The 22,329-nt window shown below is 35.1% G+C and overlaps 1 protein-coding gene across 4 annotated transcripts; it reads left to right on the top strand.

Moving 5' to 3' along the window:
• Positions 1–3,614: 3,614 nt before the first annotated feature.
• Positions 3,615–22,320, top strand: LOC116337850 (sodium channel protein 60E). 4 transcript variants are annotated; one of them, XM_031762784.1, is made up of 35 exons: positions 3,615–4,305; positions 5,245–5,453; positions 5,616–5,824; positions 6,166–6,386; positions 6,596–6,702; positions 6,913–6,992; positions 7,429–7,526; positions 8,089–8,216; positions 8,749–8,883; positions 9,033–9,347; positions 9,419–9,757; positions 9,883–10,027; positions 10,218–10,306; positions 10,483–10,608; positions 10,899–11,069; positions 11,217–11,410; positions 11,864–11,966; positions 12,042–12,170; positions 12,257–12,442; positions 12,513–12,661; positions 12,731–14,394; positions 15,240–15,317; positions 15,380–15,494; positions 15,578–15,893; positions 15,996–16,271; positions 16,348–16,644; positions 16,718–16,872; positions 16,962–17,095; positions 17,219–17,888; positions 17,962–18,187; positions 18,252–18,385; positions 18,468–18,758; positions 18,820–19,166; positions 19,277–19,477; positions 19,695–22,320. In XM_031762784.1, the coding sequence occupies exons 1-35, from the start codon at positions 4,266–4,268 to the stop codon at positions 20,246–20,248; spliced, it is 8,631 nt and encodes a 2,876-aa protein (XP_031618644.1). In that variant the 5' UTR covers positions 3,615–4,265; the 3' UTR covers positions 20,249–22,320. The 4 variants fall into 4 exon arrangements, with proteins under 4 accessions (XP_031618644.1, XP_031618646.1, XP_031618643.1 ...); XM_031762786.1 differs by having other exon boundaries at positions 15,377–15,494; positions 19,316–19,477; XM_031762783.1 differs by having other exon boundaries at positions 15,377–15,494.
• Positions 22,321–22,329: the final 9 nt, after the last annotated feature.

Below are 22,329 nucleotides of genomic sequence, written 5' to 3'. Positions count from 1 at the left end.
CAAATCAAATTATTTATCATTTTTTATTTAGAAATTTTCAAATCAAATCAATTTATTTGATTTGTGATTTTGATTTAAAATCCAATTTTGAGAATCCTGAATGGTCTCAAATTTCTCAAGTGGACTGCATACGCATGGAAAATACCATTTTATGAACCACTTATGATGAGCAAAAACGTGGCAGAGGCGAAGAGAACGATTTGATTCAGCAAGTAAAAAAAAATATGTTGCAAAGAATAAATGTGTGTGATTTAAACAACAACATGGTAATGCGAGTGTCGAACGAGATGAAAAAAAAGAGTATATGGTAAAATAAGTAACATTTTGGTACTGAAGATGGATAAAAATGTACACAAATCAAATTCACCAAAAAGAAAGCGGCCTATGCCATGTTTACGTACACAATCATTACAATAATTCTTGTTTTTATGTTTTATGATTCATGTCATACCTACAACCCACTAAATACTGGACACGCATTTCTCAACATAATGCGCTGGTTATGCGTATTTATTCGTCGTGTTCGTACATTTATTACAATTTATTTGAGCAAAAAAAAAAATGAACGAAAGAAAAACAAGCAAAAAAAAGTGAAAGTAACACGCACCCGAAAAACAAAAAGTGGGAGTAAAAGATCCTGGCTGGTGAAATCGAGAAAATTCCGCTCTTTTCGTAGTGTGTCTATGTGCAGAGAGGAAAAAAATCGGTTTTGAATTTGAAATGAAATCGAAATTGCCCAAAAAAACGCACATGAAAGCGTCCATACATTTTGTGGTATTATAAATGCACGCAATCGGGTATGTGCGTAGAGCGAAATTCATATTTTACCAAATACACAGATTCTGAATAAGACTCGTATATGCTTACCCAAAATAAACGCTACTTTTAATAACAATCATCATCGTCGTTGTCGTTGTCGTCATCGTCATCATCGTCATTCGTTATCATCACGATCATATTTTTTTTTTTCATTTTCATTTTTATGGTAATTAGGAATTTTTGGAAATATGTGTGAATGTGTGTTTGGTTTTTGTCAGCGAACACACCACTGAAATGAAAAAGTGTCCCTGTGTTTTTGATATTTCGTGGTGTGCTGCTGAAAGAGATGCACGACCATGAACAGAACGAAAAAAAGACTACTACGTCAACAGAAGTTTTAATTGTAATGTCTGACAAGAAGGGCAAGAAAGTATGCTCAGGTCTCACGTACGATGAACGAAAAAAAAAAATAGTCCACTTCATGCGATATTAAAAGCACTATAGTGACTATATAAATTCATCTGTTCTTTTTTCGATATTAGCCGCTTGCACTGAAAAATCTTAATGGCTTTGCGTATTTTTCATTGTTCGTTTTTATTCTTTTGTTTGTTTGTGTATAGCGCGAATGTATGCTAGTTTTCAGCCACATTGTGACTTTTTTATGAACATCAAGCGTAAGCCCAGTGTAAAATGACGAGAACTCAAGCACACGTTTTAATTTGGTTATTTGCGTCATAAATGCCATTATATATTATAACCAATGAAGTTATCCAGCTATAGACGTATACATTCAGAAAATTTCGGATTGGATACGATGAATGGCACGTATTATTGTTACAAAAAAAAAACGCGGCCATTCGCATTTCCCCGATACCAAATTTATGTCCTTTTTTTGAATTTCTATCAATGGAATGTCGCGCGTAAAATTGATGAAGGAATGACACCATGACCGGATTTAATCGAGGTTAACCCTCAAAATTCTATAATCGACCACTTTGCCAAAACAAATTGTGCATAACGTTCCCTACTAACATGGTAGCTATTATAAAATTTGTATCAAATCGACACACTGTGTCAATGTTGCAGGCACTGATAAATATTTTATGATAATTGTATTGAATAGAAATGGCTCATTTCTTCGTTACGCTTTCCATCATTTACTTCACATTGGGAGTAATTGTGTGATTAAAACATTCGCTTTGCGTGTCATTATCCGTCGATTAGCCACATTTTTCTTTAAACTGTCAAATTGTATTCAATGCATCTCTAGCCATTAATAATGTTTACGCGTTAATTGACTCAATTTTTTGTTCCGATGATGCTTTTTAATTCAAATTACATGCTTAACCGATGGTTCTCGGGTAACTTGTGTTTGGTACACTGTTTGCATTTAAATTCTATGAATCTTTGCACAACGCTTTACGAATCGATTTTTTTTTATTAAAATACAAGAACGACGTTTAGCAATAAGCGAATAAGTACTGGAAACATAAACTCTCATGCTCATTCTCCCCATACCCCCTATCTCTCGGTCCGTCTAACTCGACTGTCAACATACAAGGTACAGATGGCCATAAAATCCGTGCGTTTCATGCTTGTTTGCTATTTTCTGCTGTGATTTTATATACATTATTACGCATTATTATGTACTCAACACTTGTCATACATCTCAAGTTACACGGAGTATACCGTAATTGGTCTAGCACCCTCATTTCATTTTGCTTCTGTTTTTCTTTTTTACTTCGTTGTTGCGCTGCTCCCACTGCTCACTGTCGATCTCTGATTGCTGTAAGGTGTCGTCTTCGACCAGAGTTTTGTTGATTTTCAAATTTGACTTATTCTAGTTTGTTGAAGAAAGTGGCAATTATTCTGAATTGGTTTTTTTCCCTTTCTTCATGTCTAATTTCTGGGCGTCACTGTTCAATACATATTTTCGTGTTGCTTTTGGTGTCATGTTTCGAAAGCGGCTCCAGTGAAGTGAAACAAAATAAAATAAAATTGACGCGCTTCTTTCGAAAATTAAGTATAACCATATTCCCAGTTCGATTGCAATATGAACAGCGTGAAAGCACAGCGCGAATAAGGACCGTCATCAAGCATGAAAAAGTGAAACGAGAATTTAATACAATTACATCGATGATAATGGCATTAAAAATAAAATGACAGTAATCGTGTCTACTTAACCATATTGTTATTTGTTGCTGGAATGTATAATAATATATTATTATAACTTTTTATTGCTTTAGTTATCGTGTTTGATGGTGTAAAATCCATCCACAAAATGATACCGTCTCTACGTTCTGTTTTGATGTCGGCTGCTCTTCTTGTCTTATGAAACTTTAAAGAATGTCAAATCGCATGTAAAATTTGTTCAAGGCTCTTCAAATCCTTGCCTTATATATGCGTTTACCATTGTATTTTATATATAGATAAGCATCAATTCATGCGTCTTCATTTGAATTTATATATTTGCATCTGTATGCGTTCACATCTTTGTATTTTTATGTTTGTTTGTCTGTTTGCTTTGTTTGCTTGCTTGCCTACCTGATACCGTTCAGGTTGGATAAATATACATTTCATAATAGTTGATGTGTGTTATTCCTGTGAATATTGATGTTGGGTGGAATTGGGGGTACGGTGTCGACTTTCATGTATACTTATATTTTTGTTGATTGCATTTGTTGTTATCATCGTGTCTTGATTTATTGAATCAATGATCTAAATGTCATTTAAATTGTTGTCTCTTTCTCTCTCTGTGTGTGAGTGCTATATGTTGTCGTTGCTACTACTGTTTGTTGTTGTTGCTGCTGTTGTTGTTGGTTTTGTGTCGTTGAAGAAAAACCCAAGCAATGAAAAATGAAACACAATAAATCATTCGCCCTACGAGATTGCCTTAAGCAAAATCAAAAGTATGCATCAAAAGTGGAAACCCTTTTAATTGTTTCACCACTGTCAATATATGGCTTATTTACATGCATACATAAGTTAAAAAAAAAGATAAAAAAGGGAGAAATGAAATATTAAAATATATATATCAAAGAACAGCATTAAGAATTTAAGCAATCAGGTGAATGGGATGGTTGAGGATACGCGTACAATATAGTGCAATACGTGTGGTTTTGTCTTTGATCTTAATTTTGTTGAAAGGGCACATCAAATAAAAAAGAAATCAAATGATGAAAGAAGGCAGCCTAACTCTATGTCTCAACACCGTTATTACTTCTAAATCGCAAATTAAAGAGAAAAAATTGCTCTTCTTTATATTTTCATTAAATCGCGCCCGTTCTGTTCTTACTTCCGGAATGGATTAGATAGACACAAGATAGGTACCCAAGCGATACATAGATAATAAGCATACAATGATGGAATATAACATAGAGCGTAAATAAAACACGGTTCACCGAGTCTTAAGAAAAGACATTACCAACTTGCACATACACACAAACACGACACCGCCAACAAAATCAGTGGCAGCTAAACCATTTGATAATCACCATCATTTAACGATGACTAAAAATATTCATGATAAAGCGGACAATGAACAAGGTAAGCCATTCAAATTTTGTTAACTTTATGTTATTGATAGTCGACCCTTTTTGGGTTTGATTCAGACAGTTCTGAATACGACATTACAACTTTTGCAACTCTTGCAGATATCTACGTGTGTGTTATTTTTTCTCGTGCTCATCTTTCTCTCTATCTTTCAAATTCAAAAACATTCAAATGATGATCGGCAGATGAACGCAACGTAACGTGCTGTACAATTTCCTATAAATAAGTTTTTCCAAAAAAGCTCTATCTCGTAATCTTCATCACTTATAAGCGGCTACAGCAATCTATATCATACTTATTGCGGAATAAGTTTTGTTCATACAAAGAATTTCGTTCGCCGCCCGCTTCGTCAACTCTCTCTCTCTCTCTCTCTCTCTCTCTCTCTATCTCATTCTCCGTTTCTTCCTTTTCTCACGTTCTGAATTTGTCGCACTAGCCGATCAAATGCCACGAGGAATTTATTGACAGTTTTATGGTGATACAATGTGATATAATTTTTGATGATACAAGCGATGAAACGAATATTTTCTTAAGTGTGATTAAAAAGCGATATACAAACTCCCAACAGGCTTGATTACTTAGCGAGATTTTCCATACCGCTTATGATTAGTGTTATGCCAGAGGCATTAGTCACGCCATTCCGATGCCTTGTCATGCTGTAAAGATTATGCACAATGTTTATTCAGTTGTGTGTTTGTGTTTTAGGTGTTCAGTTTGAGGGACAAAATAAGGTGTCCATGTTTTGTGTATAGTGAAAGTGGATGCTGCCATTAAATGTGTTTGAGTGCTTTCGTTGCGTTGTGTTGCGTTCATGGAGTTTATGTATTGTATACTCGACTGAATCGTGACTGCAATTTGATAATGTTTGTCTTTTATTTGGTACCTTTTATTCATCAATTTTGTTTTTGTTTTTTCGACTGAATATATATTTAGGTGCTCGGGAGCAAGTGGTGGCATACACCGAAAAATCACAAGTCAAACACGAAAATCGTCATATTCAATTGGTGCGCGAATATGGATTTCATCCGCGTACAAAAGCTAGTGTTAGCGATGGTGCCGTATTGCCGAGAAAATACGAACCATTTCCAGGAGATATGTATGGCCGGCCATTAGAAGAAATAGATACATTCATTTACGAAGAGGTTGGTGTCTTTTTCGAATTCTTTTGGGTCGCTTTGTCGATAATAATCGACACTCATGACTCGAATTTATTTTATACTCACATTTTGCTTCATATTTTATGCAATTTATTATACGAACATTTTTCTGGTTTTTATTGCGATTGCTTCTTTCGTCATTTGCAGACATTTTGTGTGGTATCGAAACGTTTCAAAAAGAACTACATTCATAGATTTACTGGTACAAAAAGCTTATTTTTATTTGAACCATGGAGCAAAACTCGTCGAATCTGCGTTTATATAGCAACGAACCAATATTTCGATTACGTTGTCATGGCAACGATCCTATTGAATTGTATCTTCTTGGCGATGACAGAGACAGTGGAAGAGGCCGAGTAAGTATTGCCAATTGCCAATGAATTCGCACCGATTTCATTCTTTGCATTCGAATTTATTTATATTTTTTCTGCTTATCTGTTCATATCGGTTTTGTGCGCCGTATTTTGCAATAAATTTCCAACTAAATTACAATATAACGCCAACTGGCACGAGATCATGAACAGGATTTGTTTTCATATTCATGCACGACCACACATTCTCATTTACAACATCCGGAGCACTTTCTGGCTCTTGAATTGATAGTTCATATTTTTCTTATTCTTGTTGTTATTGTTGTGGTTTTGCACATATTTGATGTTTTTTGTTTCCCGTTTGGTCTTATTCACTTTATTTGCAGGTACATATTCTTGGCAATTTACTCATGCGAAATGGTTATCAAAGTTATTGCCAAAGGTTTTGTTTTGAATAAATACACTTATCTACGTAATCCATGGAATTGGCTTGACTTTGTTGTGATTACGAGCGGCTATGCAACAATAGGCATGGAAGTTGGTAATTTGGCTGGCCTTCGAACCTTTCGTGTATTAAGAGCTCTCAAAACGGTATCCATAATGCCGGGTAAGTGTTCATACTGTTCATAGTTAAAATAATGACGTTGAAAATTCGACGATGATAAGTAAAATGTTAATTTAATTGATAATATGTGGCATTGATGCAAGCATTTGTTGTAAACGTCGCATGACTCTATTTATCGACTTGCTGTGGAAATAGTGGTAAAATTATGCAATGAAATTTGCAATTCTAATAATCGCCCACTGTTTTTCTAGGACTCAAAACCATCATCAACGCGTTGCTACATTCATTTAAACAGTTGGCTGAAGTCATGACACTGACGATCTTCTGTCTGATGGTTTTTGCACTCTTTGCTCTACAGGTAGTTCATTAGCGTATATCATATAAATATTAGATACACATATATGTGTGTATATACATAAATATATTTTGGCCGCTTTGGAAAACCGAATTCAAGCGCGCCAAGAAGTGACGGAGTGAAGAAAAAGCACAAAAGCACTGATTATGGCAATAATCGTAAAACAAAACCATATTATGTGTTGTAACGAATTGTATTTTGTCGTGTATACAGGTGTACATGGGTGAGCTGAGAAACAAGTGTGTAAAGAATGTGCCAGACGGTTGGAATGTAACACACGAAGAATGGAGAATGTAAGTTGTCACCGATGAACCAGTGCTATTTAAGCTTAATTTGTAGTTTGTACTCATTGTCATAGTCACAGGCAAAAGTGAATGTCGTTGTCATTGTTTTGGTTACTCCCATTTAGAGAAGTGTGCACTCGCACCAAAAGAATTCCCGAAAGCTTTTGCTTCTTGAACTGTGTGTGCAATCCGCCCGAAAAATAGTCAGCTACTCAAGCTACTATTAACTAAACATTCCATTCCAGTGCACACTTTGCTTGTATTCGCATGCAATAATAATGCATTTGAATTGATAATCGTTTAACAAAAATCGCTGACAATTCATTTCACATGTGTTCGACATTCATTTCATCATTTCCTTTAGACGCTTCATTCCATTATAACTTATGAGCTCCTTGGCTAAACCATAAATGTTCATTTTCCTATCAATTTTTATCGCTAACAGGTGGATTAATGATACGGATAATTGGATATATGATGAGGAAGACATTGATAGACCAATGTTATGCGGAAATTTAACGGGCGCACGACACTGTCCAACAGGTAGACTATCAACAAATAATATGGCCATAGAGTGAACAAAAAATGAAACCGAAAGCAATTTGTCGATAGAGTGTAAGAAGCAGAGCATAAAAAAGAAGAAACAGGAACACAAGTGAATTAAACCGAAGAAGCAAAAAATAAAGTACGAGCAACGGATTGTGAAGCGGTTTTATGACTGTGTGTGTATGTGTGAAAGAGTGCTTTTTTGGCATAGGTTAAAGTTTTGTTTGCCTATTTAAAATGCCAATAATATGCTATGCATAGCGGTATTTTCGTGTATTGCATAAAAGTGTAACAGTTTGTTCTTTTTTGCTGCAGTCAAAAGAAAACCGAAAACATTGAAAATCAACCCCTAAATGACAGCCAACTAACTTTTTACAACAAATATAAATATATTTACGATTATACACATATTTACATATATCACTATTAAATTTTCATCCAATCATCCTCTATTTCTCTCCTTGTTTCTTTTTTCATCAATTTTTTTGTTTTTTCTTCCCTCTTCATTGCATTTCGCTTATGTGCGATATTCCATTGTGAAATTGTGTTTCATGTATAGGCTATACCTGCTTATGTGTTGGCAACAATCCAAATCATGGGTACACAAATTTCGATAATTTCATGTGGTCGATGTTAACAACATTTCAACTAATAACTCTGGATTATTGGGAGAATGTTTATAACATGGTTAGTATCAAATCCATCGTATATGTCAAAATTCGACTTGGTGTTTTGGTGCCCTGCGTAGCGTGCTACGGGTAATGTGAATGTGTTTTTCTTCACATTCGTTTCATTTAGTGAATATGTATATTGTACATGTGTAACATGATGGCAATTGGTAAAATTGAAGACACAGAAATCGAAATGGAAAACACAAGCACATTACTTGCGTGCTGTAGAACCCCAATCAGCTCTCTTATTCTCACCATTCATTCTCTCTTTTCCGCATTAATTCATTTGGTGCGCGCATTAATATTTGTTGAATGGTTCATACATTGCAAAATATGAATATTACCAGCACAAAGGCACCAAGCTACGTGGATGGATCCAAACGCTATTGTATTTGCCCATAATGACCATTAAACACATTTGAATGTGTATGACTGTTGCATGTGTCAAAAGTTTATGGACAGAATATTTAAAGCACACAAAACAAACCAAACAAACAACGTGAATAATAATAATAATTTCTCATTGCAATTTATTCGATGCATTTTAGATTTTAGCGACGAGCGGACCGATGAGTGTTACCTTTTTCACTGTTGTCGTGTTTTTCGGTTCATTTTATTTAATCAATCTAATGCTAGCCGTCGTTGCGCTTGCATATGAAGAGGAAGCGGAAATTACACTCGAGGTATATACATATATTATCCACAAAAATGAATTTCCTTCTTGTTTGCTGATTTCTCTGCATTCTTTATCGTATCAATTTTTCGCTTATTTGGCACTTAATTGCGGTGTCCGATGTGCATTTTCGTGCAATTCCATTGGATTTCGGTATAGGAACGGAAAAAAGACTTGCTCGATCATCGGGACGATTCAACGTTCAGCTTCGATCCTTCCACATTAACCGTTCGCAAATTGAATAAGAACCATAAAAAGAAAATCGATTCTCGAAAAGGTGTTTTGTTGGCCTCTTATTCTCGTAAAAAAACGCGAAAACGAAAAAAAGGTGGAAAAGAAAATGACAATAATGGAAACAAACAAATTCAGACACCACAACAACCACAACAACAATCGTATGAACAGCAGCAGCAACAGCAAACACAGCAACAGCAATCACAAGAACAAGAACAACAACAACATCAACAACAACCGGTAGATTCTAATTTAATGTTTCAGTCAATCTGTCAAGTTTGCTAACAAGACGTGTTTCTCGAAATAAATAGAATACAAGCCGATCGATAACACCAAGTCCTAATTCGAATACCAAACAGATAATCGCACGACCGCAAGTGTTGGCTGTACAGCGAACCCGAGGTTTACCATCGTCATCAACAGCAACTGCAGCAGCAGCCGCAGCAGCACAGGTCGCTTCCAATCAAAATCCGAATGTATTACATCCATTAGGAGTCAATTATCGTGGCCAGTTATTGCCAACAAGTCGACAGGCTAGCTCAAACACCAGCGAAGGTGGTGGTAATCGAGAATCATCTCTCGATGATTCTGGTGTTGTTGACGATCACGAAGAACAAGATATTGAATCAGCCAATTTACAAACAACCGATGTAAGCAAATTACAAAGTTGAATTGCAGCTCATTTGAAATTTGAATGACATTTAACCGTGCTTTGAATAATATTTAAATCACAAATCAAAGTCAATACCATTAAAAATTAATCTTATGTTCGTAGTTACAACGAGATGTAACACCATTAACCACCGCACTATCTCCTCGTGATATTCAAATCATAAAGTGCAATGGAAATATAACGAAAATTCGAAAAGACAATGTATGCACATATCAGCCTGAATATCTATCTCATATAGTTATGCTAGGTGAGTAGGAGTCTTCAATACAACACACACAATACATTTCCTAGATTGTACACAGGAAGTGATGAGAAAGGAGCAAAGACATCTCTGCTTCTACCTCTCTCTCTCTCTCTGTTTGTGTGACCCTTCAACTTTTCTCTGTTTCGGCAGTATGGGTCTTCTATTTATGTTTATGTGTATTTTTTTCTGATAGATGATCTTCCCGACCGCAACTGTGGCAGATGCGAGCAATGTTGCATCGACTACGATGGATGGCTTCAATTCCAAAATTGTTTGTACAAAGTATGATAATGATGACATTCTTTGATAAAATTCTTGTGTGCTTGAAACATTTTAAAACACGATTGCTACGGCTGTCGTTCGTTTCAATGCGAAGATGTCATGATACATTTGTTTAACTTATTTGCCTTTGTATTTTCTTTTTCCGTTTCAATTATATTGCATTTTCCGCAACACAGATAGTTAAGGATCCGCTTTTTGAACTGGGTATCACATTGTGTATAGTTTTGAATACACTATTCTTAGCGTTAGAGCATCACGGAATGAGTGAAATGAATCGACGTATTCTGGATATTGGAAATAAGGTAAATCAAATTAACAAATAACACAGATTGTAAAAGGAACATAGAATGCAAAATAGATTGAACGAAACGAGGAAGATAGAAAATTCGTGTTGATGTTCGCATTTTGTCGCCCATGCAAGTGCGATTGCTTTTTTTTCCGTTGCTACCACCATCGACAATCTTGAAACGACAGTTTTTGTACAAATGTTGCAGCTATATCCTGTTTTCTTCTTTCATTTTTTTTTCTTCATTCATATTGTTTCGAAATGTGTGACACTTAGCTACTTTTTGTTCCTTTTTCTTGCGTCTAGGTTTTCACATCGATTTTTGCATTTGAATGCATTGTTAAATTAATGGCACTATCCAAAGATTTCTTTGGGTGTGGATGGAATATTTTCGATTTGATAGTTGTTTCAGCTAGCATTTGTGACATTTTTTTGGAGCTGCTCGAAGGTTTGAGCGTTTTACGAGGCTTAAGACTGGTAAATTTTGTACACTAATTTTTCTCATTTTTCTCTCTCATTTTTTTTATGTTCTTTGAATTATTTGAAAAAAAAAAAAAAAAACAATATTCAATCCAACTATCTACTACAAATACATGGTCGGTTTTTCTTTTCCTTCCACATTAGTTACGGGTGCTTAAGTTAGCTCAATCATGGACAACTATGAAAGTTTTATTGAGTATTATTATTTCAACAATTGGCGCTCTGGGAAATCTTACGTTAATCTTAGTTATAGTCATTTATATATTTGCCGTTATTGGAATGCAATTGTTTTCGAAGGACTACACACCTGAAAAGTTTTTTCCAGATCCAGTGCCTAGGTAAGAGCAATCAGCCAATTAATTATTATTTATGATGTACATTTTGCATACATACATTTATGCGTTGTGATGATGATGCTGTTGTTTAACGCTTACGGATTCATCATTATCGTTGCCATGCTCTTGATAAAAGTTCAAACAGGGATTGTTTTGTGCTGAATACGTACAACATTTATATAACGAAATAATATATGTGATATTTGTCGTTCGTCGGTTGCCTGTGCGCTATACAAATACATATGTGTGTGCCAAGCGAAAACATCACAAGAATCGGACGGATATTTTTAAACGATATATGTATAAATATGCAGCTGCAAACAATCCCTGAGCGAAAATCATTTCACTCGATTGAAATGTCATGAAATGCATGAATTCGTCTTTAGAACGATTTTGATTCTCGATTTTTTTTTTGTTTATTGTGCATTTTTCTGCGTATCATGTACACAAATATAGATGGAATTTCAACGATTTTTTTCACTCGTTCATGATGATATTCCGAATTTTGTGCGGTGAATGGATTGAACCACTGTGGGACTGTATGCGGGCCGAGGAAAAAGTATGTCTTGAATTGTAAATTTTAAATGTGAAAATAATTAAACTGCATTGACTTTTCTTTAAATATACGAAACAGGATGGGGCATCAACGTGCTTTTTGATTTTTCTTCCGACACTTGTTATGGGAAACTTTATGGTTTTAAATTTGTTCTTGGCCTTGTTGCTTAATAGTTTTAATTCGGAAGAGTTAAAAAATCGAAAAGAGGTAATTGAATTTATAGAAATCACGTGATTTTTTCGTCTTTTAGTTTGCGATAATATAAACAAATTCAATTACGTTCAATTATACAGGAGGTTGGCGATGAATCTCGTTTGGCCAGAAGTTTTGAGCGTATTCGTTCGATAATACGAAAACAACGCTTAGGCCGTAGCCAAAGTTCAAAGATGTCAGAGGTTGTGAGTGAAGTGATTAAACGCGAAAAGAAACAAAAGCTTCGCAAACAATATCCGAAGACGCTTTATCGTCGAAGTTACGAGGTTAATATCAATTTGAAGTCATTTCATTGCTTGATATTTAGATTTTGTTTTCTTTTTATTTTTGGTTTAGGAATCATTGAAACGTCCAATTTCCGGATCTGATTTTGGCTATGAAATTCCACTGAAAGATCCACGTTGTTTAGAAGCCATAATGTCGAAAGAAGAATTGACGGCTGAACAAACCACAGATATTGATGCCGATACACCCGATGTGGATAAGTAAGTGTTGCTATTTGGTATTCAATACTATTCATCGAATGGGATGTGATGATTTTATGAAAATTGCAGGACAAAGCTGAAAGATACGTACGTTTCAATTGAAAATGAGAGAAAATTGTTGCAACAAATGTCTTCCGGCTGCGGAACACAGCAAAATGATAGCAAAGATGAGCCAACTTATGCTGAATCACTGGAGCTGCAGGTGTTCAGTTATCCCACACAGCCAAATGATGGCGATCCAGAGTCATTTGTATTGTTGCCGAGTAGTTTAAAACCGGATAATTTAGATGCCGATTCGTTAGCAAAATATTCAAACGAAAGAAAAGCAAGCACACCAACGATATGTGGATCAATGGAAAATGTCTCTCAAATACCAAAAACATTGAAATTGAAAGAAAATTCAAATGGTGTCAATAAATGTCGAAGTTATGCAAGCCCAACATCGCAATGTTCAAAATCCGACCGAAAATTGAGTGTGAGCGGTTCGATAACACACAACGAATTCAATATACCACGCTTAATGAGTGATCAATCAATAAATTCCATTTCAAATGATCACGAGGTGGAAGTTTTCTCGCAGCAAAATCTTCGCGACGAATTGCTCAGCTGTGATAAAAAGGAGCTCTTTCAATTTCTAAACGATGACTTCGACAATAGTCACAACTATTTCAGCGACACAGTTGGTTATGGCAGCGCTTTAATCGATCCAGACACTGATAGTTTAATGTTCGATTCGAAACGTGATACCACCTTATTTTCACCCGTTCGCAAAGCATCGACAGCAAGCAATAAATCGAATTTAAGCTACATTTCAAATTCGATATTTGAAGCGCTGGAACAAACACGGGGTGGCAGCATCAGTGAATCGATAGATCGCAAATCGCTACGACAAATTAAAGCAGCATCAGAAACGTATCAGCACTGCGATGAATTGGAACCATTGGTGCAGGACTCTGAATTTGAGAATATAATCGCCAGTTTTGAAAAAGAATTGTCGAGCATTAAAAATTCGACATGTTCATTGCAACGTCAATTATCTGCAATTTCTCGTACGCCAGATACTCAGGCCAAAGGATCATTTGAAAAAAGCTCTTCCACAAATACATACGAAGAAATACTTCCAATGCGACAAAACAACAATAGCAATCAAAGTACACGGGACAGTGTTAAATTGAAGCGTCGCAGTTTAGAAAAACAAATGAAAATTGACGATGATTTCAATGTTCCGCACGAAATCAAGAAGATTTGTGATAATATGCAGGCACCGTTTGCCGATTCGCATATGATATCAAAAGGAATAAAAGTCGATCTCAAACAAAGTAACAGTTACTCGGGCGGTTCGACAGATATAATCATATCGCCAAAGCCACGTAGACGAAGCGAATTTCACAATAGCCTAGATCGTATAAAACGGTCAAGTCTTATTGATCGAGTCGATGAATCATTGCTGGAAGGTGATCTGAATGCGGTTCAACATCAAGAACAACAACATTTGTTGTATCACACACGTAGCGAACGACTTCCAAGAAAATATTTAAATCCTGATATGAACATAGAGAGTTTATCGTTGAAAAGTACAGGCAGCTATGAACATTTGGTTTGTCACACCGAAAATAAAGAGACGAAAAAGATTCGATTCCAGAAAAGTTCGGAAGATAATGAATCATCGTTGACAGACAAAGAAAAATGCGATAAAAATACAAGTGATGCTATTGATGGTGATGAGCACAAAGGTATTTTATCAACACACCAACATTACACTAAAACTAATAATTTTCCATTTGCTGCCCATGCTCAATATAGATATAGAATCATTTTCTGAATGAATCAACTGAAAATTTCATTTTAAATTTCTTTTCATGAGTATCAGTGCCGAGCATACGTTTGAGTGAATAAATTTGTGCCTTGTGACGAGCATGTTATAAATAATGCTGCATGTCATCGCCATATTTTGCCATATGCAAACGCTAATGCCTTAGTACATGCACATAGGGACACACACAGTATAGTGCAGTGAAAAGTGTTTCAAACACACGACACACTCATTGCATACGACACCATACGACCAATGTGTTATTTTGTCGTTGTTACCAACAATAATGACATGCAACTTACTTCCACGTACAGCATATTTTACACAAAACCAAATTTATTCATGCCAATTTATGTTCGGTCGGATATTGATTGCTTATCCCTCAATCGAAGTAGATTGAAACAAAAAAACTGTACAAAACTGACTCTTACTTATGCAAATGATTTCTTTTTATTAATATAAAATAATACTCGCCAATTCATACTTCTTCATATAATAATATCATATCAATTCACAAATTTATGATATTATACATACATACCTATAATATCAATTTGAAAGTTTCCATGTTTTCAGTTCGTCTTTTAAATTCATTATAAAACGCTTTGAACTGAACACAAATAATGGCCTGCATTTTAAAGATAAATTATTAATTTGTTTTTATCTCTTGATTCTATAAACTATATGCTAGTCAGCCTGTATATACGACCGCTTCTAGGTATAAATTTCTCCTTAGCTCATTTTTTCATCCTCTATTTTTCGTAGATAAACAAAATGCTGTAGCACTTTCAGATTCAGATAAACCATGGCATTGCCTTGTTTCTTATGTAGATGATTTAACTGGTAAAAATTCAGTCATTGTTTTGATTTTATTTAGTATTATTACACCGTTTTCCATTTAGTAGGTGGAAGACGTAATTCAAAAGGGCTATACGATGATCCAATGCTATTTCCAAGCTTTGGAAAACGTAAAGCTCCAAAGGTACCTGATGATTGTTTCCCACAAAAGTGCTACGAAAGGTAAGAAATCGATTTCTAAAATGATAACACACTAATTAAAAAAAAAAAACTATTCAAATCCAATTTCAATCGTTGGCGAGAAGATGTCCATGTTGGAGAACTTGTTGTGGTGCTGTCTGTCAAGAAAGATGGTGTCAAATGCGAACGGCAGTTTTATCAGTTGTTGATACACCTGCATTCGAATGGTTTGTTCTCGTATTGATATTTGCCTCAAGCATAACGCTTTGCTTTGAGGATATTTATCTGGATTCAAATGTAATGCTGAAGCGGCTACTGTACTGGACGAATTTTATATTCAGCATGATATTTGTGGTTGAAATGGTACTGAAGTGGATGGCATTAGGTTTCACACGATATTTCACCAGCTTTTGGACCATTCTCGATTTTATCATTGTATTTGTAAGAATTATTTTAAACAAAAGATTAAACATACACACACATCGCAAACATTTACCTCTTCTATTTCTCTCGCATCGTTTTGTGTTTTCATTGAAAATGTAGGTGTCAGTATTTTCTCTGCTCATTGAAGAAAATGAAAATTTGAAAGTGTTGCGGTCATTGAGAACATTGCGCGCTTTGCGTCCGCTTCGGGCCATTTCACGATGGCAAGGAATGCGAATCGTTGTTAATGCACTGATGTATGCCATTCCATCCATTTTCAATGTACTGCTGGTGTGCCTAGTATTTTGGTTGATTTTCTCAATTATGGGCGTACAATTTTTTGGCGGGAAATTTTTTAAATGCGTCGATGATGAAGGTGTCTTGCTTGACGTTTCGGTGGGTTATAGCGTGACTCGCGAGCATATACATATTTAATTTTTCTCAATTAATATACTTAAACTTCGATTTACAGATTGTGAAAACGCGTACAGAATGTTTACACAAGAATTACACGTGGATCAATTCAAGAATAACATTTGATCATGTTGGTATGGGCTATTTAGCCCTTTTACAAGTAGCAACATTCGAAGGATGGATGGAGGTGATGGCTGATGCTGTCGATTGTACCGGAGTTGATTTGCAACCGCAACGTGAGGCTAATCTTTACGCTTACATATATTTCGTGATTTTCATTGTGTGCGGTTCGTTCTTCACTTTAAATCTATTCATCGGTGTTATTATCGACAATTTTAATATGCTCAAGAAAAAGGTATTTTTTTTTAATTTTCTTTATGTATTAACAGATGGAAAATATTATATATATATTTGACCTGAATTTACAGTATGAAGGTGGCGTTCTCGAGATGTTTTTAACTGAATCACAGAAGCACTATTACACCGCCATGAAAAAATTGGGTCGAAAAAAGCCACAAAAAGTGATTAAACGTCCTTTGAATACGTTTCTCGCAATGTTTTACGATCTTTCCAATTCAAGAAGGTAAACAATTTTCCATCTTTCTATGTCCTACTTTTGCTGTTTGCAGCACAAATCAATTTCAAATCATTTTTTCTTGATTCCATTTTCAGATTCGAAATCGCAATATTTGTTCTCATTTTTTTAAATATGCTGACTATGGGAATCGAACATTACGACCAGCCGCATGCCATATTCTTTATATTAGAAGTGAGCAACGCGTTTTTTACCACGGTATTCGGTTTAGGTAAGTTGTACATTTCAATTCAATTTGATTGTTGACGTATTGAAATGAAAATAGCAAAATCTATAGAGAGGGAGAGAGAGAGACGAACAAGTGAATTCAATTAAATTAAATCGACTATTTCAGAGGCAATCGTGAAAATTGTCGGCCTAAGATATCACTATTTCACCGTTCCATGGAATGTTTTTGACTTTCTACTTGTGCTCGCATCGATTTTCGGCATTCTAATGGAAGACGTTATGATTGATTTGCCAATATCACCGACCCTATTGCGCGTTGTTCGTGTCTTTCGCATTGGACGAATTCTTCGATTGATTAAAGCGGCAAAGGGAATACGAAAGTTATTGTTTGCATTGGTTGTATCATTGCCAGCTCTATTCAATATTGGCGCATTATTGGCATTGATAACATTTATTTATGCAATTTGTGGAATGTCATTGTTTGGTCATGTTCGTCTGCAAGGCGCCCTCAACGATATGGTCAACTTCCAAACATTTGGCCGAAGTATGACGCTGTTATTCCGTCTGATGACATCGGCCGGATGGAATGATGTCTTAGAATCACTTATGATTCAACCGCCAAAATGTAATCCACATTTCAATAATCAAACGAATGGCGATTGTGGTCATCCGCTTTTGGCAATCACATACTTTACCAGCTTTATCATCATCAATTATATGATTGTCATTAATATGTATATTGCAATCATTTTGGAGAACTTTAATCAGGCGCATCAGGAAGAGGAAATTGGTATTGTTGAAGACGATTTAGAAATGTTCTACATTCGATGGTCCAAGTAAGTTGGACAATGCTATGCTACAAAATTGATTCGATTAGATTAATAATTTATCGACATATTTATCTTGTAGATACGATCCGCATGCCACACAATTCATTCATTTCTCTCAAGTATCGGATTTCCTTGCATCGTTGGATCCACCATTGGGCATTCCAAAACCGAATACAGTCGCCTTGGTATCATTCAATTTGCCAATTTCGTCGGGCAATAAGATTCATTGCTTGGATATTTTGCATGCGTTAGTGAAACATGTTTTGGGTCATGTCGAAGAAACTGATAACTTCAAACAATTACAGGCAAGAGTGCAAATTTCAAATGTTCATAATGAAAATTAAATGACATGTTCCCCAATTGCTATAGGAACAAATGGATGTTAAATTCAAGAAACAATTTCCAACTCGTAAAGAACTAGAAATTGTTTCGTCGACTCGTATTTGGAAGCGAGAGGATAAAGCTGCTAGAACCTTACAATACGCTTGGAGAGAATATTTGAGGTAATTGTTTTAAACTTTCTAAAAATTATTTAAAAAAAAAACGCGCATTATCTTTATTTTCTGTATTTGAAAAATAAAAAAGATTGAAGAAAGAACGTGAACGTTCACCATTGTCACAAGAAGACGAGCATACTCAAACGTCTAGCCCAGGCGGTTGGCATAGTAAATTGTCAGCATTGAATTTCTTGCATTTGCAAGTTCATCGCCGTGGTACAGCAACATCAAGCCGAGCATCTTCTCGCAAATCATCCAGAGCATCAGATGCATCCGATTTGAGTGAATTGGCTGGACCATGGCTTAATTTACCTCTTATGCTTGTCGGTGGTGCCGGTGACATGCTCAAAGACATGAAACCACCAGAAGATGATAAAAAGTATGCATCATTCACATATTTGTGGTCGTAAACATTAAACATTTATTTTTTAAAACTGCAGCTCTGATTCAGGATCACGAACACCTCGCCGAAAAAGTTTCTATAACTTCTTTTTACGACATCAAGATGCAGTGGACGATTCTATAACATCGCCGTCAGTAAATAGAAAAGCCGTTAGTCCAAATGCATCGATTGGCCGACCAGTGTCTGCTGCCGATTCATTTGACGAAAAACAAACGCAACAGCAACAACAGCCCCAGCAGCAGCAGCAACAACAACAGCAACAATTACAAACATCAGCCCCGATAAAGACAAAACGTGCCACCAGTTTTGTACGTAAAAAGCCACCATTTGAACGCGGTTTGTCCGCACAAAGTGCCCTCCGAATAAATAAGAATGCTCATGTTGGTAAGTAATTTGTTTGTTTTATTTCTTTAATTTTACCTCCACAAAACTGAGATTGTAGTTAGTATCGATGTGTGTGTGTGCACTATATGTGAGAGCAATTTTTTAATTAGTTGATGGTCCTTCAACCACATCTTCGAACACCATCAAAGATGTGAGCATTTTGGTTACAGAACCATCTCCTGACATTCCACCAGCATCATCAATAAGTAGTCTTCATGTAGAACCACCTAGTACGTTGGTTCATGTTTTAGTGCACAGAGAAAGTGAAGAATATCAAACCGATTTGGAAGATAGTAGTAGTCCAGACAAAGGTACGTTTCGATTGTTTTATATTCATTTTCACATTTCCTTTCATAACATCCTATGGTCTTCTATAAGAACCTATACAGACCCCATCCACAGAGCCGAATGATTTCCCCGTAGATAATAATGGCTGTGGTATCTTGAGCACATTTGATTATGAATAATTTTGTTGTTTTTATAAAAAAAAAAAACTTTTTTTATTTATTTACCTTTTTTGAATACCAGATGAACAAATGAAAAAGCCCCAAAAATCCCCGACACAGACGCAATTGCTTGCATCGCCCGGTAGAGCAGCAGACGATTTGGATTCGGTCAGTAATAATGAGAGCATTGTCAAAATAATGGTCGAAAGTCCAAAAGAACCGCCAAATGTGGAATTTGGAGTTGCCTTTCCTCAAACAGCAGTCGTCCGATATAAGACTGAAACAACACATGAAATAGAACAAACTGATGGTGAAAATTCACCGACATCAGTTGTCACATTGGTAACGGATAATATACAAGAGCCAATTGATGTAAATATTCCCCGTGACACCACAAACATTTTCTATGCATACGAAGAAACGGAAATAGACAATAGTTTTCAAGCACAGCCAGCTCAATTAGCTGATTCGTTCAGTGCTTCAATTCCAGAAACCCATGACACAATCGATACATCTAATCTACTCCACAATAATCAATCAGTTAACGATGACACACAAGCTCCAACAGAAATGAATACATCCGATAATCAAACAGCAAACCAGATCAGTAGTGATAATTCTAGATCAAGTAGCTGACCAACAAATTAAAATCCAACAAAAAACTCATTAACACAAATCGATGACATTTCGTGAGCGCAAAAAAAATGAAACAAATACAAAAGACATCTCTTAAACATACAATAAAAAAAACCAATCTAACATAGTTGACAATCTTCTCTTGAGATCTTCATACATTGTAGCAAAATACTAAGTTTAGAAACGCATTTTTTTATTGAAGTCATAGCAAAAAAAAATCTGTTTCTTCTATACAAGACATTGGATCATCATCTAGTTCAGTAGCGAAAATCACAGCGCAACTTTTTATACATTTACAAAAAAATCTCCTCTCATTCAAGCCACATTAAAATAATTAACAAATACAAAAAATATGTATCAAGAAAAAAAAAAATTACATAAAAATGAGCTGAAATTCAGACTAAATCATATTTTTATCTGATATCTTTGTCTCTCATACTCGTATATTTTGTTTTTAGATGCGTTTTTAAGAATTAAAAAAGAAAAGAAAACAAAAAAAAACTGCTACTTTCCAATAGAACAAATGATAATAATAAATACATTCTTCTGTATATAAAAAAAAGTCTGCAACGCTAAAATTTAATTGCCGTTGATGCAAATTATAAGAGACTATATTCACAAACACACACACAAATTTTTATGGTGTTAACCAAAATTGAAAATGAAAATTTCGCTTCGAAAACCAAAAACCTTTTAAATGTAGAAAAACCACTAGCTACTTGCATGCTCATGCATTATATAATACAGGTTGGCCCTAACCTTTTTAAAGTTCTTTGAATAATTTAGTAACTTTAGTAACTGAAATTCTGAGATAGTCAGTATATTTAATGCGGTAAAAATAAAACTGAAAACAAGTTTCCGACACAAATGATAACAAAAAAACACCGCTAATAGCGCCATAGCGACAATGTGATGAAGAACGCACAGGTCGATGTAATGGCACACATGAGTGAGTACTTGATAGTAAACCAAAAAAAAGAAACTGAAGAAAATAAAAAACGAATTTGTTATGTATTTAATAAAGGGATTTATCAATTATTAGCGTACAATATAGTTTAATTTGTTATGACGCATGAACAAAAACAGCAAACAACAGAAACAACAACAAAACCACATAAAAAAATCAATTTGGAGTTTTTACAAATTATAACGTCAATCTAACGAAAATTTAATTAAGAGTTAATTAACAATAAATTTACTTAATGGCATACGTAATCAATAAACTGTAATATATACAGAGATATAAAGTTCAATGACAAAAACAAAATGAACTGCATAGCCCAAATTGAAAAGACGTTGAAAACAGCATTCATCAATTACTACACGGTACGAGGTGGAACAATTACAATCAATATCGAAATTGTTAATTTCATATACGAATTTTACGCGTATCAATCGGCGTGACAAACTCAGAGAGAACAATTGCTTGTTCATAAAAAAAGGAGACACAAAGAATAAACAAACACAAATAAAACGAAAATACACTTGAAACGATACTCTACGTCTGGACCAAATCCCTTATCGTATACAATTAAATACTCTTTTTCTCAAATATACACGATCTTACACACACAAACACACACGCACATACACATCTTCTTCTGCTTGTGACCCACATACACACACACCAGATTCATTGCTTTTTGCTATAACACATCGTCAATGATTCTAATTATTTTTATTAATATAACACCGAATACTGCAAATTGCAAATACCGTATACCATTACCAACAACAAGTACCAACAATCGAGTTTGTGAGTGTTTAATCGTATTTTTCCAGTTCACCAAACATCCTATACCCTCCAGCTCCTTAGCCCTCAAATTTTAAACTATTTTACCTGCATGAATGCAGCCACAAATTACACGCAATGAGAATTTTTAGTAATTCTCTGATTATTTTTGGAAATCGCTACGCAGAGGTATAAATTGTAACAATAAATAGACATTTATATAAAAATGTATTTATTAACATTTTTGTCAGTTTGACATGAATTTCGTGTTCAATTACAAAGAATGACAGACAAAGAAACACAACATAAATAAATTTAGAACAAAAATGATCCAATTAACATTTTTTTT

Source organism: Contarinia nasturtii, unplaced genomic scaffold, assembly GCF_009176525.2.
Source record: "Contarinia nasturtii isolate CC-2019 unplaced genomic scaffold, AAFC_CNas_1.1 Cnas_scaffold_285, whole genome shotgun sequence".
Taxonomy (NCBI): Eukaryota; Metazoa; Arthropoda; class Insecta; order Diptera; family Cecidomyiidae; genus Contarinia; species Contarinia nasturtii.
Note: the sequence above shows the minus strand (reverse complement) of the source record. Positions and strands in the feature narration are given on the sequence as shown.